Source organism: Tachysurus vachellii, chromosome 19, assembly GCF_030014155.1.
Source record: "Tachysurus vachellii isolate PV-2020 chromosome 19, HZAU_Pvac_v1, whole genome shotgun sequence".
Classification (NCBI taxonomy): Eukaryota; Metazoa; Chordata; class Actinopteri; order Siluriformes; family Bagridae; genus Tachysurus; species Tachysurus vachellii.
In genome coordinates, this window is record NC_083478.1 from 7443299 (window position 1) to 7458796 (window position 15498).

Sequence of the window (15498 nt, forward strand, 5' to 3'; positions counted from 1 at the left end):
GTGTTAAGACAACCAAACCAAGACAGCATTACAATGTGAGGATGAGCATGCACATAGTCTGGCATTTAAAACAGAATTAAACAGCCAGCAATGAATCCATTGCTACTAGCATTGCCATACCAACCACAACAGCAGATGGAAGACAAGATGAGAGCAAAAGAAATGAACTAATAGCCACCATAATGTCAAGCGGTTGCTGGATAAGCCAGAACAAGTTTTTTAATGAAGTCTTTATGCTGCTTTTCAGGAAAGGATTTAGACAATTTAGACTAAATGATAAAGTATAATATGTAAATTGATGACCACAAAGAAAACATGTCTGAATGTTCACAGGACGCAATAAAAATGATAGGTAATGATGATAATTTTTTTATATTTCAGGTTTAAATACCACTGTTGTTATATGATTAACAAATAAAACATGGTGCAGACCTAATTTCCAGAATTGAGTTTGTACAAGACGTACTTCACAGTGTGAGCAGAAATTAACACCAAAATGATTTTAAATGAATTGTAATTTTAAGCTTATTTAAAAGTCCAGTTTGTTTTATTTCAGTTTGCCCCACTGCTTCATTTGCTTTAATGTTTTTATTGCTATAGAACACTTGAATCGACTCTTGAAAGCCTTTATAATTAGCAGTCAAGGTGCATCAGGTGTTAAACAGCAAAACAGCACTAAACAGCAGCATATTGGTACTTCAGTACAAGGACCAGGAGGCACTGATTTAACCTTTAATCTCATCTGAATCCATGTGCGCTGTCGATGTGTGTTCTGTGACTGAGCTATGAAGTGAGTGCGTAGGCAGTGTTGCAGAAAAAGGCTGTTGGCTTTTGGCTACTTGATCCTGAATGGGACATTCAGTTCTTTTAGGGTGGTGTATGGTCGCATGTTCAGTAGTCCAGTGTTTGGTATCCCACTCCCAGGAAATGCACTCACTCTCTGTGTCACTTTGACCATCCTGTATGTGCTGATGGTCTGAGCCTTCAATGCCCTCAGTACAAGTAAAAAAATTACTGTCTATTTGTTCAGACCCAGAGACACTTATTGAGTCTAGCAAGTCAGATATGTCTGGAATATCCGACCCGTTCTCCTGCACTCTTTCAGCACTGTGCTCTTCTCCTTCAGTCTCTGTGAATTCATTCCTCACATTAGTCTCCCCAATTTTGTTTGAAGCCTCTAGAAGGTTTTCCTCATGTTGTCCATTCTCTTTGATGGGTTGAGCCTCTGGAGGATCCAGTTTCCCCTCACTTAACATCACTGAGTGAAAATGGCCTGTTGTAGTTCCAGCTCCCTCCTTGGTAGGAACACCAACTGCTACGAGGATAGTGTCCATCTGATGCATGTAGTCCAAGTGACCTTTGACCTGGTAAAGATAAAACTCTTTATTAAACTCTTTATTAAAGATAAAACTCTTTATTGTTTAGGGAAGGGAGCAGATTTGTAATTTGTAATTACACCTGTCTAGATGTAAATATCCAGGAATAAAAGCTGAAATTCTGATCTATTATCTTATTCGTATTCATCTCTTGCTCTCAAAAAACCCAAATGATTGTAATGTGTAGCAAAAACATTAGAACCAGCCTTGCTCTTCCAGTACTTATACTGAAGGCACTGTATGTTCCTTACCATTGTATTTCTTGCACATTCATTTAAAAAGAGTAATGTCTGTGGACTCATGTCTGTTTAATGACTGTGTGCTGTACGTTATGTTGGGAAAAACCCATTGAATTGTTGGTGGGACTAAAACAGCTTTGTTAAAAAAAATAAAATGTCATTTGATGACTCAAATTTGCAAGTTTTACAAATTTACAAGTCTCAAGTTTTGTAAACTTGTCTGGGCTTTCCACAAAAACTATGTTAATAATTATCATATGTACCAAACACTGCTGCAAAACAACAATAATCTATGAATAAAAATGGGAAAATAGACCCAATTTTCTTGGTCACATTAATATATTTTTTTATATAATTAATTATTACATGTCAAAATAAATGCAAACGAAATGATAAATTGTCAATCAGTGTTGAATTTTTATTTATATTGTTTCACACCTGAACCTGTCTTTAAGATATATCTATAATTTAAATGACAGGTTTATTTGAATGTACTAAGTCTCTAGGATTAGTGCATTGTAATAATAAGACTTTGCATTTCCATTTTTTGGTAACAATCTAGTTTTTTATTGTCAATTTTTATGTTTATGTAAAGCTGGTTTGAGACAATGTCAATTGTTAAAAGTGCTATAGAAATAAATCTGAATTTGAATCTTTGAATTTGAGAGTGAAAGAAGTGTGGCTGTTGAGGTGATGACCTCAACATTTATAACTGCTCTAACAAAAGTGATAACAGGAACGTGTGTTGTGGACAATCCACATTATTAAATATAGTTATAAAGGCTTAAATGTAAAGTTTAATTATTAATAAATTAAATTAATTAAAAAAATAATTCTGGGTCATCATACCACCCTTTTGTTAGAAATGTACCCATAACAGCTCAACCTATTATGGTTTATGGTCCCTATGTAAATTTACTTGTGACTGAGATATGTACAAAGGAGAAAGATAATTTAGTTCAAAAGAACATATTAAAAGATTTCACCATTTCACCGTGAAGGATTTTTCCAGATCATATTGCAAGTTTACTGCTATACAGTATGTTGTATCTGTGGTGTTTTTATTTTAGCTGCAATAATTTGACTAACTATTTGACCAGAAAAAAAAATGCAATATTTTGCATTAGAAATTTAACAATATCCAATATTGCAAAAACAACTCATGCCATACCATGGAGGAGTGGAGCTCCTATGCAAAAAACATCACTAATATTATTGATGCCTGTAAGTTTCAGGCTTCAAAATAAAGCTCTCTGCTGTGTTGCTGATAGTATGTGCCCTTTAGGCTGCAGCGATTGCCATCTTGCTATAGATTACTTCTCCTCTGCTGATTGACCAAGGTTCTGCTGCATCTTTTAATCAATGACCAATGAATGGGTTTTGTTATCACATAATCTATTTACTTTCAGTCACACTGACCCTTGTTTCATGGGCTAGTCAATAATGCAGGCAGAATGACCTCCCACTGCACTCCGACAGAAAGAGGGTGAAACAAAGTAAAATACATACTTCCTGTTTTGTGTCATTTAGTATTGTGTCGTTTTGTATTCAAATAGTCTTTAATATAAATGTGTTTTCTTATAAATGCATTTGTTGCATCATTAACCATCATTCTTACATATCATTCTTACTCATATGAGAGAAAGACCAGTATTTTATATGAGTGTAATTAATTGTGCTTGGCTTTACTTTGTGCCAGGTTTAGTGTACTTATGTAAATTTCCCACAGATCCCAAAACACCTGTAAATAATTTAGTACAGCTGTACAGATTTTGATCCCATGATTAAATTGGGGATATAGAATGTAATCCCATAACATTCTAATGATAGATGCTGAATGTGTTTATATAGCTCCATCCCATGTTCATTAGCATATTCATGAGGCAGAATGGGCTTCTCCATCCTCCTCTGAACCTGGTGTATTGTACAGTATGTAGTCCATTTACTCACCACAGAAGACAGATCAACGTTAATTATGCGGCGATTCTTTGAGTTGATTGGCTGTAGCCCTGCCACAGACAGCTGAACAGATGAACCTCTATACACAAATCCAAGAAGCCAATCTCCTCTAAAAGGAAAAAACAAAACATCAATTCTACTATATTCCTAAAATATTATAAAAATATACTATATATGCAACTTCTCCTAACCTGCAATAACCATTGACAATCTTCCCAGCAACAACCTTCGAGAGCCGCGCCCACGTTGTTTCTGAGCCGTCAACAGGCGCTCCGAGCAGAATGACATCCTCTATGACACCTTCACTACCTGGCCAGCGATGAAACATGACATGTCTTTCAATGTGCAGGGGGAGATAAGCTCACACATTGCAAATTGATATTTTTGACCTTTCCATCATACATGAAAAACAATTAAAAAAAAAAGTACCTTGATCATTGGCAAGTTCTTCCAAACAGAAATAGATCACTCTGGCACCAAGGCTAAATCCAATCAGGCTGACAGGTCGCTTTCCCTTTGTTAAGACAGAGATAGCAGAAAAGAGAACGCTAAGGATAACATCCTAATTAGAGCTTCTGTACAATCTGATTAGCTGCACTGAGCACTCAGTAAAAGTAAAGTGAAAAAAATTTCTATCTAACACCTTTACGAACCTGATGCCTGCTCCGGAGCACTTGGGCCAGATGCTTTCCCACCTCTGCTGAGCGGCTTAGACACACTCCCCATGGGTTATCAATCACGCTCGCCACAGCCAGAAGAGATGCTGGCCAGGTGAGAGCAGTAACGATGCCTGTGGAGGAAGAAAACCAGAAATGCTTCTAGCTCAAATATGCATTCTAGAAAGGTACAGTTGTTTTCTTAGGCAGTAATATACAATCACATATAAATCATGATACAGAATGACTAAATGATCTTCGTGCCAAAATGTAAAAAAAAGAAAAAAATCATATTAGTTCTACACAAGTAATTGAATAGCTAATTCTATGTTTATAGTTTTCAGTAAGAAAGTGGAATAAGTGGAAAACTATCTAATTATATCACACAAGCAACAGAGTAGCATTCACAATAAGCAGCAGACCTACATGTAGGGAAATTTTGACATTGTTCACTATATATAGCTCTGAAGATGACAGGCTTGTTTAAAATGAGAAGACTTTATTTAAAGAATCCATTATGACTACAGCACAGGTGCATTATGGGTATTTTGACAGACAGATGATATCTGGTTATAAACTAAACAGATTAGACATTGTACAAACAAACCAACAACATGGATTAAGGCCTGGCTTTCTGTGTGAGGAAGCCCTATTTTGACCAAACCCAGGCATCTAACTGAAGATTACAGCCAGATTATGGATCATTTACTGATAAATACTCTAAATTTGGAGTTTATAAATGTTGCAAATTTCACATCATTATTTATTCCATCAAGACATCTATATTTCGGATCAGATTTCTCTTTGTCTTCATGTACAGATCAAAGAAAAAAAAGAATAATATCTGTATAACATTATTAATAGCATAAACTGAATTCAGGTAAAATGCAAACAGGAAGTTTAGAATCTTAAGCTTAAAATCTTTATTTATGTAACATAAAAATCAGAAAATTGCAATATAGCGTGTTTGTCCATGTGACCATACTGCATTTGACATGAATACTTGAATTGCCAATATTCAGTATGTATTGCAGTTAGTGATTTCAATGCATTAATATAATGTCAAAATAGCACAAATCTCAACGACACTTTTTGAACAACTCACCTGAAAGCACTGTGTATTTGAGAGCCTCCTGGGCCACAATGCTGACAAGCCCATCCCACAGTGTGTTCAGGACAGAGCCCAGATCCAGTAGGTATCGGGACTCCCATTTCAGACAGTACAGCTCTCCGCATGCATCCAGACTTGCCCATGGAGCCTGAAAGCAACCTGTGATAGTCCAACAAAACAAGTACAAAATGTCTTTTTATGTCACTCCTGCACATTTCCAATGATTCTTGCACAGTTCCCAAAAGTTTAAAATACAAAAATGAAAGGGCGGCCTAAAATATTGTGGAAAAATACGATCTCTAACGGGTTAATGAAGTAGGAATGAGTACTGACTGTATTTGCCACTGCACAGCCATCCAGTTACAGCCACAGTCACATGAAGGTGCTTCCCTGAGTTCAACGGAAGGAACTCAAATTCCTTGATTGCGCCCACTCGTTTGTTCATCTTATAGCCTAGTGATTGAAAAAAAAAATCATGATAGGAACCATTTCCTATGTTCTACTTTCCGATTTAAACTGTAAGCTGCTTTGGCTAAAGTATTCAAAGTATTCAAAGTAAATAATTCAAAGTATTCAAATGAAAGGTACATCAACTGACCTGTTAATCCAGCTCCTGCAGCACCAAACAGGGAGGCCATGATAGCAATACCCGTGGCTGAACCCAGAACAGCAGCTCCACCTGCACCCAACACTGCACCTGCTCCTGCAGCCACTAAAGGTGCAGCCAGACCTCCCGTCACACCTAACACACAAGAAAGCACATATTTATTCCTATTAAGTATCACTTCACTATAAGGCTCTACAGGAACGTTTGGTACATGCCATGTTGCTGACTGTCTATTACTTGCCAAAAGTACTGTCATATTTAAGACAATCTTTTACATTTAGAACTGTACTAAATTTATGTTCTTGAACATTACAGATGCCCTGCATTATCAGGACTTTCGGTCATCAAATCATCTGTATATTACACACACTACTGCTGCTGTATATTGTACAAAAAGCATAATATTGCACAATATTGTTATTTGCACTCCCACACTTTATGTACATGACTGATCATTCATATTTTATATTCATATTTAGTACTCATTCTGTCTATATTGTATCTCATCATTGTATAGTTTGTATAGTATAGTGTTATTTATGTCTGTACTTTTGAGAGTCACAAACAGCTGGAACCAAATTCCTTGTGTGTGTCAACATACTTGGCCAATAAATCTGATTCTGATTCTGATGTATGTTAGGGAATCGTGATACCAATAACTATATCTTTGAGCCAAGGGTACAGAATTATATGACTTCTGAAAAATAAATAAATAAATAAATAAATAATGTAAAAAAATAAATAAAATAAAATCATATTCTGGAAAAATAATTGCCATTGGCAAATAACATTTTGCACTATATATAGTTCTGTATATAAACTATATATTTGGTTTAATCCCAAAAGGGAACAATTAGATTAGTAAATTTAACATGTATAACAAATTATTATGCTTAGTTATGCAATGCAATGTTCAACAAGCACATATAAACGTGATGGTCACATGTTTACAAACATTTGGCCGAAAAGTGTACATGCATTATGCAGTCTTGCCAGCATTCAAACAAATGTTTATACACACCCAGTATTGTTCCCCCACCAACAGTGGCAAGGCCTATCAGCAAGTAACGCCGCAGTGCACGCCCTCTTTCTTTCTTTCGTCTTCTTGATGATTCTTCTCTGTGCACAAATTCAGAGCAGAGAACGTCAACAGACAATGCACTAAACTGAAATGAAATACTTGTTGTTATGAGATTGGAATTATAACAAGTGTGAAGTTACATGGATAAAGACTGCATTTTATTTAAGATATTATGTGTGCTTGCTAGATTTCATGAATGCCATGATTCATAAAAACACCTACAGAGACTCTCTAAAATAGAACAGACTAAAGACTTAAGAATAAAATTTTAATTTTAATAAGTAACAGCAAACAACTTTAGACGTGAAACTTAAACCCTTTAGTATTCCCCAAACTGAAGAGTTAAAGAAAAAGTGGACAGTAATAATAATATAGGGTCATGTGTAAAGCAGATAAAAACCAAACCTTCTACTTACTCTCATAGTAAATCCAGTATGAAAGCAACATTACAAAAAATACAACAAACAGTCATTTAATTGTTATTCATTAAAACTGCTCATGGAACTGAAAGATTCATTAGACAGAAAGACATGGTTACTACACAGTGAATAACAAGCCAATGAATAATTCTGACTTTGATTACAAACAGGCATGAGTTTAGAAATAATTTCATTTTGGACTAGAGTATCTTAAACAACAAAAAAAAAGGTAAGCAATTATCCCCTTATATCATTTTGTACTGGAGCTAAGAGAGTAATGTAGATAACAAGTAAGTCTGTCACCCATAATCTGTATTATGCAAATAGCTCTGGTGATTTACATTTGAAGAAAAATGACTGAATTATTCCCACAAAACAATGTCCTTCAAAAACATTATGTGAGAAAAAAACTATTTAGTCTTGTTTGATATTTTAACCACTAGAATAAATATAATAGTAAGCAAGCTTATATCTTACTCGCTCTCCTCTCCTCCCTGTCTCAACTGTTCTCCAAGTGTCTCCTCAAAATCTTCAAGCTGCTGTGGACAGACACGCAGTAGGCAGCTGACATGTCGGATCAGGACGCGAGCCCTGGCATCATACTCACCTGAAGCAGGAGAATAGAAGTGTGATCAAAACACAGTTAACAATAGTCATCATAAGAGGAAGTCAAGACACTCACCATCTTTGACCGAGAAGGAAACAAGATCCTGAGAGAGAACAAAACAGAGCAGAGCAGGTGGTTACAATGCCAGCAGTGTTGTGATTACACAAGCACTACTGAGGGCTGATAAAGTGTGTGCATTTACACACCTGTGTAATAGGAAAAGCACCAGTGCTGAGTAGTGGCTCTGCCTGAAGAATAGAAACAAAGGTGTCACTGCCTTCAGAACCAAGTCCAGCCAGGAAGGCGTGCATCACCGACATGACAGACTCATCAAGACCCAGCCATTGTACTAAACCTTTCAGATACTGCTCCCGAAATGACCTGTCGGGAAGAAATTGTTTGTGTTGTGCAAAGATGTTCTTTACATTTCAAACCAATCATGCACAATTAAACATATCAGATTTAACTATGTTTGATCTGCTACCTTTGTTCTGTTCCCGGGAAAAGATAGCCAAGTGAAACACCACACAATGCAGCGCAAGCAAATCGGCTTGGTTCACCGAGCTGTCTTGCGATCGTCACTGTTGACGGAAGTGTGCCATTTAACTTGAATTCTTTTCCTTCTGGTTCTGTTAAGAGAATAAAACAGACATAGCATAACTAAAAATGTAGTATGTAGTAGCGTACATGTCCAAGTAATGAAAAATCTAAATGTAACGTGACTTAAAGCGAACTCTGGTAATAGCAAATAGCTTCTAGGAATTCCATATAACACAAAAGGTATTATTTAGTAACAGCAAACTTTTAGCCAAATTTATACATAAGGATAGGACAGATGACATTGCACTTATTATGGTTACTTGTCATATATATTTACATTTTTCTTTTTTTGCCTTAACATTAAGAGATATTGAGGAAACAACTCATGAAAACAGGAACTTACACAACATTAAATGTAACTATAAACATCACAAGTATGATGTCTCAAAAGTTATTTACAGTGATATATAAGGAACAAAACACGCAATTACAGGAAAAAAGAAAAATTATGTTGGTCATCAAATTATGTTTTTGATTACTTTCCTATAACAACACAACCAGTTGTCTTTAATTCTTAAGAATGTAAATGGTTTAATTATCATGTAAATGATTTACAACATCCACATTATTCATAAACTAAGCTTCAGTTCAACACGTTTAGACCTTTCTCCATTTCTATTAAAGACTAATTCTATTAAATAAGGGATAAGACGATCATTATGTAAAATGTCAGGAGTCGGAATTCCATGTTATTGACAATCAGGCCTGCTTTTACTGTTCCAGCTCTCAGTTACACTATGTTTAAAACTCTTCTACAAAACAACATAAACAAACCCCTGCAGGCTAAAAAAAAGCAGTTTTATAACACTTTACAATGACAACAAAGTTTTATATACAATGTCAATTTTCAGAGCAAACACGGTCGTGTATATGGTTAGCTACCTTATCTAATCCTTCAACATTTCATCATTCCTTTAGTAGGCTAAGAGTGTTAAACTAATCAGGTTGCTAAGGAAGATTTCACGTTGCTAACAAAGCTAAAATGTTTACTTACCTAAAGCTACATCCGTATTTTGTCCATCTGGTGAGTCCATGCTCTCAAAACCTGGGTCTTTAGCCCTGATGTTTTACTTTATAACATGATGTCCATCCATGTACTTACAAGTCAAATCAAAGTTCAGTTTTTACCCATTAACGTTACCTCTCACACACATATACAAGTGCAGCCCAAACCCTCTCAGCTACAATCTGATTTAACCTACTTTAAAGTTCACATACTACACTGCAGACTTTAAGTTCTTATAAAAACAAAAAAACGACATTGCAGTAGTGCATGTCGTAGATAATGGTTGTCATATGTAATGGACGTGGCGGAAATGAACCCAACAAAAATAAAAAGTGTAATACTGGTATTTTGGCGGAAGGGGGCAGCACTGACTAAAATATTTTATTTGGGGTATCTTTAAAAAGGTTTTTTTTTGTCTCCACAAAAAAAAACGCAAATCTGGTTCAAAGCGATTATGAAAGATTAAATGTGCAATTTAACAAGAAGTAAACCAGTTTGATGCAAAAAAGAAAAATTGTTTTTTTTTCATTCACCCATGTTGAGGTTTGAGCTTCTTTGAGACATTGTCAACTGTAGAAAGCGCTATACAAACAACTTTGAAATGAATTGAATTTCATTAAAATTGAATTGATGTAACCACTTTATCCCTGGCACAGTGAAGTTGGAACCGATCCCGGGAACACTGTGAATACAGTGTGGATGTGTTCACAAACATCCACACAACTCACACCTAGGGGCAACTTAGTGTTGCCAATCCATGTCCTGGTGTAACTTTGGAAGGTTAGACATTGGAAAAACTCCACACAGAAAGTAACCTGAGCTCAGGATCGGACAATGGACAACGGGTGTATTGGACAGCAACACAGCCTGCTGCATTGTAAAATGTCACGTTTAATTTTAAATGTTTAATTTATTTGTGTGTTATGGCAAAACTTAAGGCTTTGTTTTCTATTGAAAATGTTTTCTGTGAAAATGTGTGACATGTCAAAATGAATGCTACCTTAAAGCATGAAAAACAAACACACTTCAGATCCAGTATTTGAATAGAACGATGCAACAGATTCTTTAATATCTTGTATGGCACTTAAATCAGACAGCATCAAGCGACTGTTTTATCTGGCCCACATACCCTCTAGGAATTGATGGTGAATACTTTATCTGAATCTAGCAGCCAGAACACATCCACAATTCAAACCATTTCTGAGGCCAGAATATACTAAAGTACTGCATGGGTATTAAATATGGTTGGCTGCATTTAGGACATTCTGGCCCAGAATCCAAATGTTGTGGCAACATTAAATGTCCTGGCTTACACTCAGGCCCCTTTTGGCCCACAATTCATTTGTCATTGCACTTTGGCATGCACTACATAGAATAACTGGATTTGACAAAGCATGTTTATCCCCTTAGAGCCAATTTTCATCTTGCAGATCAGGGGAATTACTTTTACAAATGTGAACATGAATTTAACCACAAAGTAAGTGAAACAAGAAAGGCTGTTCAGGCAGATGACTCATGACATACAGTATGTGGATAAAATTGTAACCATGTAAGCACATTACATCAAGTAGGACACGTCCTGCTTGACCACCCTCCCTTCCTTTTCCCACTCCCCAACTTCATTCGTCCTGTTCCTGCCTGGTACCATACATCAATAACCATACATCAGTATCTGTGTGAAGGAATGTACAGTATGTAGGATAACCTTAACTGAGGTTAAAAAACAAGCCAGTCATATGGTTTAGTTTTGATTTTTTTCAAGCTTGCAATATCTTACCACTGCCATTCAGTGACTCACAGATTGTGTTCACAAGTTGTTTTTTTTTTTACAAATACCGTTCCCAAATATTCCATAAAGCAGTTAATATTATGGTCATATTAATATTCACCTAATTAACACTATTTATGATTTGTTCATGTAAACTAATAAGTGACATTGATTGACATAATGGTGTATATTATTTTATCTGTTGTATATCTACTGTATATGAGATTATCTTTAACATAAGTTCTTTTGCTATGCTCTCTTTTGTACATGCTGCAACAGGAATGTAAAGACAGTTCACCATCAATGCTTGTCATAATTTCCACTGATGCGCTGTGAACTACGTGGCCTTGTAAACAGCTTCCTACATCACTCATCATAATAAAAATGTTTAGTCTGAAGAGCTGGTTATGTGCCCATATACATCTGGAACATGATAAAGGATTTATTGTATAATGTTCCTTATTTTCAAGCGGCAGTCACTGCAAGCGACTTTAAGACTGAATGTATTAAAAGAACTTCGGGCTGAAAGTCAAAATGGCAAGCAATGTTCACGTTTTAATATTTGTTCCATAATCGCTTTTCATTTATTGATAATACATATCTGCCTCCTCAGCATTACTTAGTGGTACTCAAGGGAATGTGGAAATATTGTTGCTATTATGCCATCACACTGATAAAAAAATCTACATGCTCCACAGCTGTAATAAGCCTGACAAACTGCAACAAATTTTATAATCAGTGCCTGGGGAATTTAGACCACATTCCTGAAAAATATTCTTATTTTTTCTCCACGCTGAATTTTTACATTAGCTGGGTTTTCCCAGTATTAGTATTCATATATTGTGCATTAAGACCAAAACAGGAATAAATGTGTATCATGCACAAGTCTGTCATTATGTCATTAACATATTTGGATATAATTCAGTGAACCTCTTATAGAACAGTCAGTTGGCACTATGGCACATCAGTTATTATATAAAACCTATAATGCAGTCTAACAACTGCCTTTTTTGAGTCAGCAGCAGAAGTCTATTGACTCAGTGTGATGTGCAATGAGGACAATGCAAGCCAGGCAGGTACAGACTAGACACAAGGAAAGACAGCAAAGTGAAAAGATTAGTGTATATATAAGATAACACAATAAATGAGGAACTTGGAAACCAGACAAAACTAAGATAAGGAAGAATGTTGGGAGATTTATTGCTTAAAATCATATGCAAAGATAATGTACTATTCTGTTTATTATACTTCAATTACACAAATGCGATGTACTATAAGGGCCCAAGTGATGTAAATACAGAACAAACATTAAGGAAGGAAAGGTTTGTAGAAGATATAATGTAGCTACCAAATTCTGCAATTTGACTCCTGATTAAAATTGTATAGACTGTATATGTATGTAGAACAGCAGAAAAAAAAGCATTTTTTAAAAATTATATAGCTAACATTAAGTTGCACTAAATGCATCACAATAGTTTTTATCACATTATTTTAAACATTATTACATCAAAATATTAATTATCACCAAGTACAAAACATTTAATATTTAACTCAAAAGTTTAAATATGATACAAGAAACACCAGAATTTCTGGAAGAAACTTATAAGAGCAAAGAATGCAATCATGGTACAGGCATTTTTTTCTTTTCTTTGGCACTCAAATTCAATAATAACTTCAATAACCATCGCTATTTTTCTCATATTTATGCCAGGCGAGACGAAAGTCTGTGTTTTTGCAAGTGCATCCACGCAAGGATCTGTCAAGGCAGGTCCTCCTACAAGGGGCTATTCTCAGACAGTTTGGCATTTGATCAAAAGCAGAATATAATAAACACACCCTTCTGACATCCACCTATTCATTTAAAGTAAACACCTAAAAAACGCACACACAAACACACAGTTATTCAAATTCACAGTTATTCAAGATTTCATTTAGATTCTGACACCAACAAGGGGGGGACCGATCTCCGCAAAACTTTTCTCAACAATGAAGACACTTCCTCTTGTTCACATGGACTCACATGTGTATACTGTAGAGAAGAGTGGACACAGCATGTGTATGTATGTTATCATGAGAAAGACTCAGCTAAACATTTGGGGGAATCTTGTTGGTGGGAGGCAGAGAGAATAGGTCATGAGTCAACTGGGGAAGAAACTGAAGCGAGAGCAGCTGGATTAAATTCTTGCCAAGATAAACCAAGGACAGAAAAAAAGAGTGTGACAGACATTGACAAAAGGATTACCAAGAAGGAAATAGTATGAACAGAGCAGACTGAGTTTATCTTCTAGTTTACCTTTCTAGTTTAACACTCACCAAGACAGAGTGGAATGAACTGAAGAGCCGAATAAGGAGGCAATCAGATAATACAGTGACAACCTTATAAGGATTTACAAGGTGAGATGTAGCATTCCGTAATACATAACACTGTTTTTTTTATTTTTCTTTCTTGTAATGGAACACAAGAAAGCAGATTATCTAAAGGATAAATGCCAGAAGAGCAGAGCATTCAGAAACGGGGAGTTAAAGTCTCTTGCAGATCTGACGTCTGATATAAACACCTCCTGAACAAAATGAGTAGACGGGGAATTTTCTTCCTCTTTGAACTTAATTCAGCAGCATTTAGTTTTCCCCACATAGAATAATTACCTGTTACACTATTACGTCAGTGACCTTTAACTAAGCTTACTCATAAGCTAAACAGTTCATGATTACACCACTCCCTCTTGGCGATCTAAAGCAGTAGTTATAATCAAATACACAAAAGGAGGGATTTAGTCTGTTCACCCTTACCTTACATTTCATTATGCAGATACTTTAATTATAAATCACAGCAATTTAACTTCTTTAATAAACCATCCACCAAAATTTCTTCTTTATCACATTTTTTACTAGCCTAAAGTACATTTTAGGCTTTCATCTCATGCATGGAAACATGTCCCTTTCTTTTGGAATGCTATAAAAAACCTCAGCTGGTCATTCATAAAGAAAGAATTCCAGCTCTGCTTAAAATGGGACATGGTCACAATGGCTTTTTGAGGGAAAAGCAGAGATTTCACTTGCCAGAGACATCATGGAACATCTCTATGGGAAATATATAAAATGGGTGTTGGTCCCTGAAAACTGGAAACAAGGTCAAAGTAATTTTAAGGAAAGAAAAGATTTGCATGTACCTTTTGGAAGAAGGCAAACATGTATGTGACAGTAAAATGCAGTGTGTAGAATTTAGTTACTTCCAGATTTACCTGATCTTTTTCATTAGAAGTGTTAGGATATCCTGCTGTGTACAGCTGTTTTCATTCATAGGTTATTGTCTCAAGGCTGTGTGCTAATAACTGCTTCAGAGATTTGGATATAGCTGACCATTATTTACTGCTTCTTGGACTTCAGATAGTGGTTTTGAATTAAAGTGAAATAAAGAAACAATTAAAAGAAACATCTTAACCTAGTGAAATATATCACCAATAGCCAATGGAAACAACATTAACTGATAAATCAAAGCTTGCATACCAACAGATGGGGGCCAGAAAGGAATCCATTAAATATTCCTGGCAAAAGGAGTGGAGACCTTGAGATGAAAGAAGTGGAAGTCAGACAGAAAGGTTGGAGTGTGGGGAAATTATGGTGACGCAGGTATTGATAATCTATACTTAAGTCCAGGAAGACAACTGGCATTCAGACAATTCATAACAAACACAGGATACAAGGCTGAACATTCTGCTTGAGTTTCCAGAGTATTTTTGGTAAGAAGGATGTTAATTATTTACTTATTCTTTCCAATGCTCATTGAAACAGGTCACAAACGGCCTTAATACCCTAGTGTGTAATTGTGATTTTCTATTCCCATCCCTTGGAGTTCCTCTGTGCTACAAATTTAGCTGATTTTCCTTCTTTCATTATTTTAGTGTACTCATTAAAGCTTTCTTGATTTATTTAACCAATAAATACAATGCAAAATATACACATAAAATATAATGAAATATAAATACTTTTGGGGGGGCACGGTGGCTTAGTGGTTAGCACGTTCGCCTCACACCTCCAGGGTCGGGGTTCGATTCCCGCCTCCACCTCC

The 15498-nt window shown here is 35.8% G+C and overlaps 1 protein-coding gene across 2 annotated transcripts; it reads right to left on the reverse strand.

Moving 5' to 3' along the window:
* Positions 1-185: 185 nt before the first annotated feature.
* tmco4 (transmembrane and coiled-coil domains 4) lies at positions 186-9956 on the reverse strand. Of its 2 annotated transcripts, XM_060894101.1 has the most exons (15): positions 9650-9956; positions 8540-8684; positions 8262-8436; positions 8131-8158; positions 7926-8055; positions 6970-7067; positions 5940-6083; positions 5675-5794; positions 5336-5500; positions 4228-4364; positions 4004-4088; positions 3766-3883; positions 3566-3683; positions 1224-1364; positions 186-1190 (listed from the first exon to the last, which is right to left on the reverse strand). In XM_060894101.1, exons 1-15 carry the CDS (start codon positions 9687-9689, stop codon positions 726-728), a joined length of 2109 nt encoding a protein of 702 aa, XP_060750084.1. In that variant the 5' UTR covers positions 9690-9956; the 3' UTR covers positions 186-725. The 2 variants fall into 2 exon arrangements, with proteins under 2 accessions (XP_060750084.1, XP_060750083.1); XM_060894100.1 differs by having other exon boundaries at positions 186-1364.
* Positions 9957-15498: the final 5542 nt, after the last annotated feature.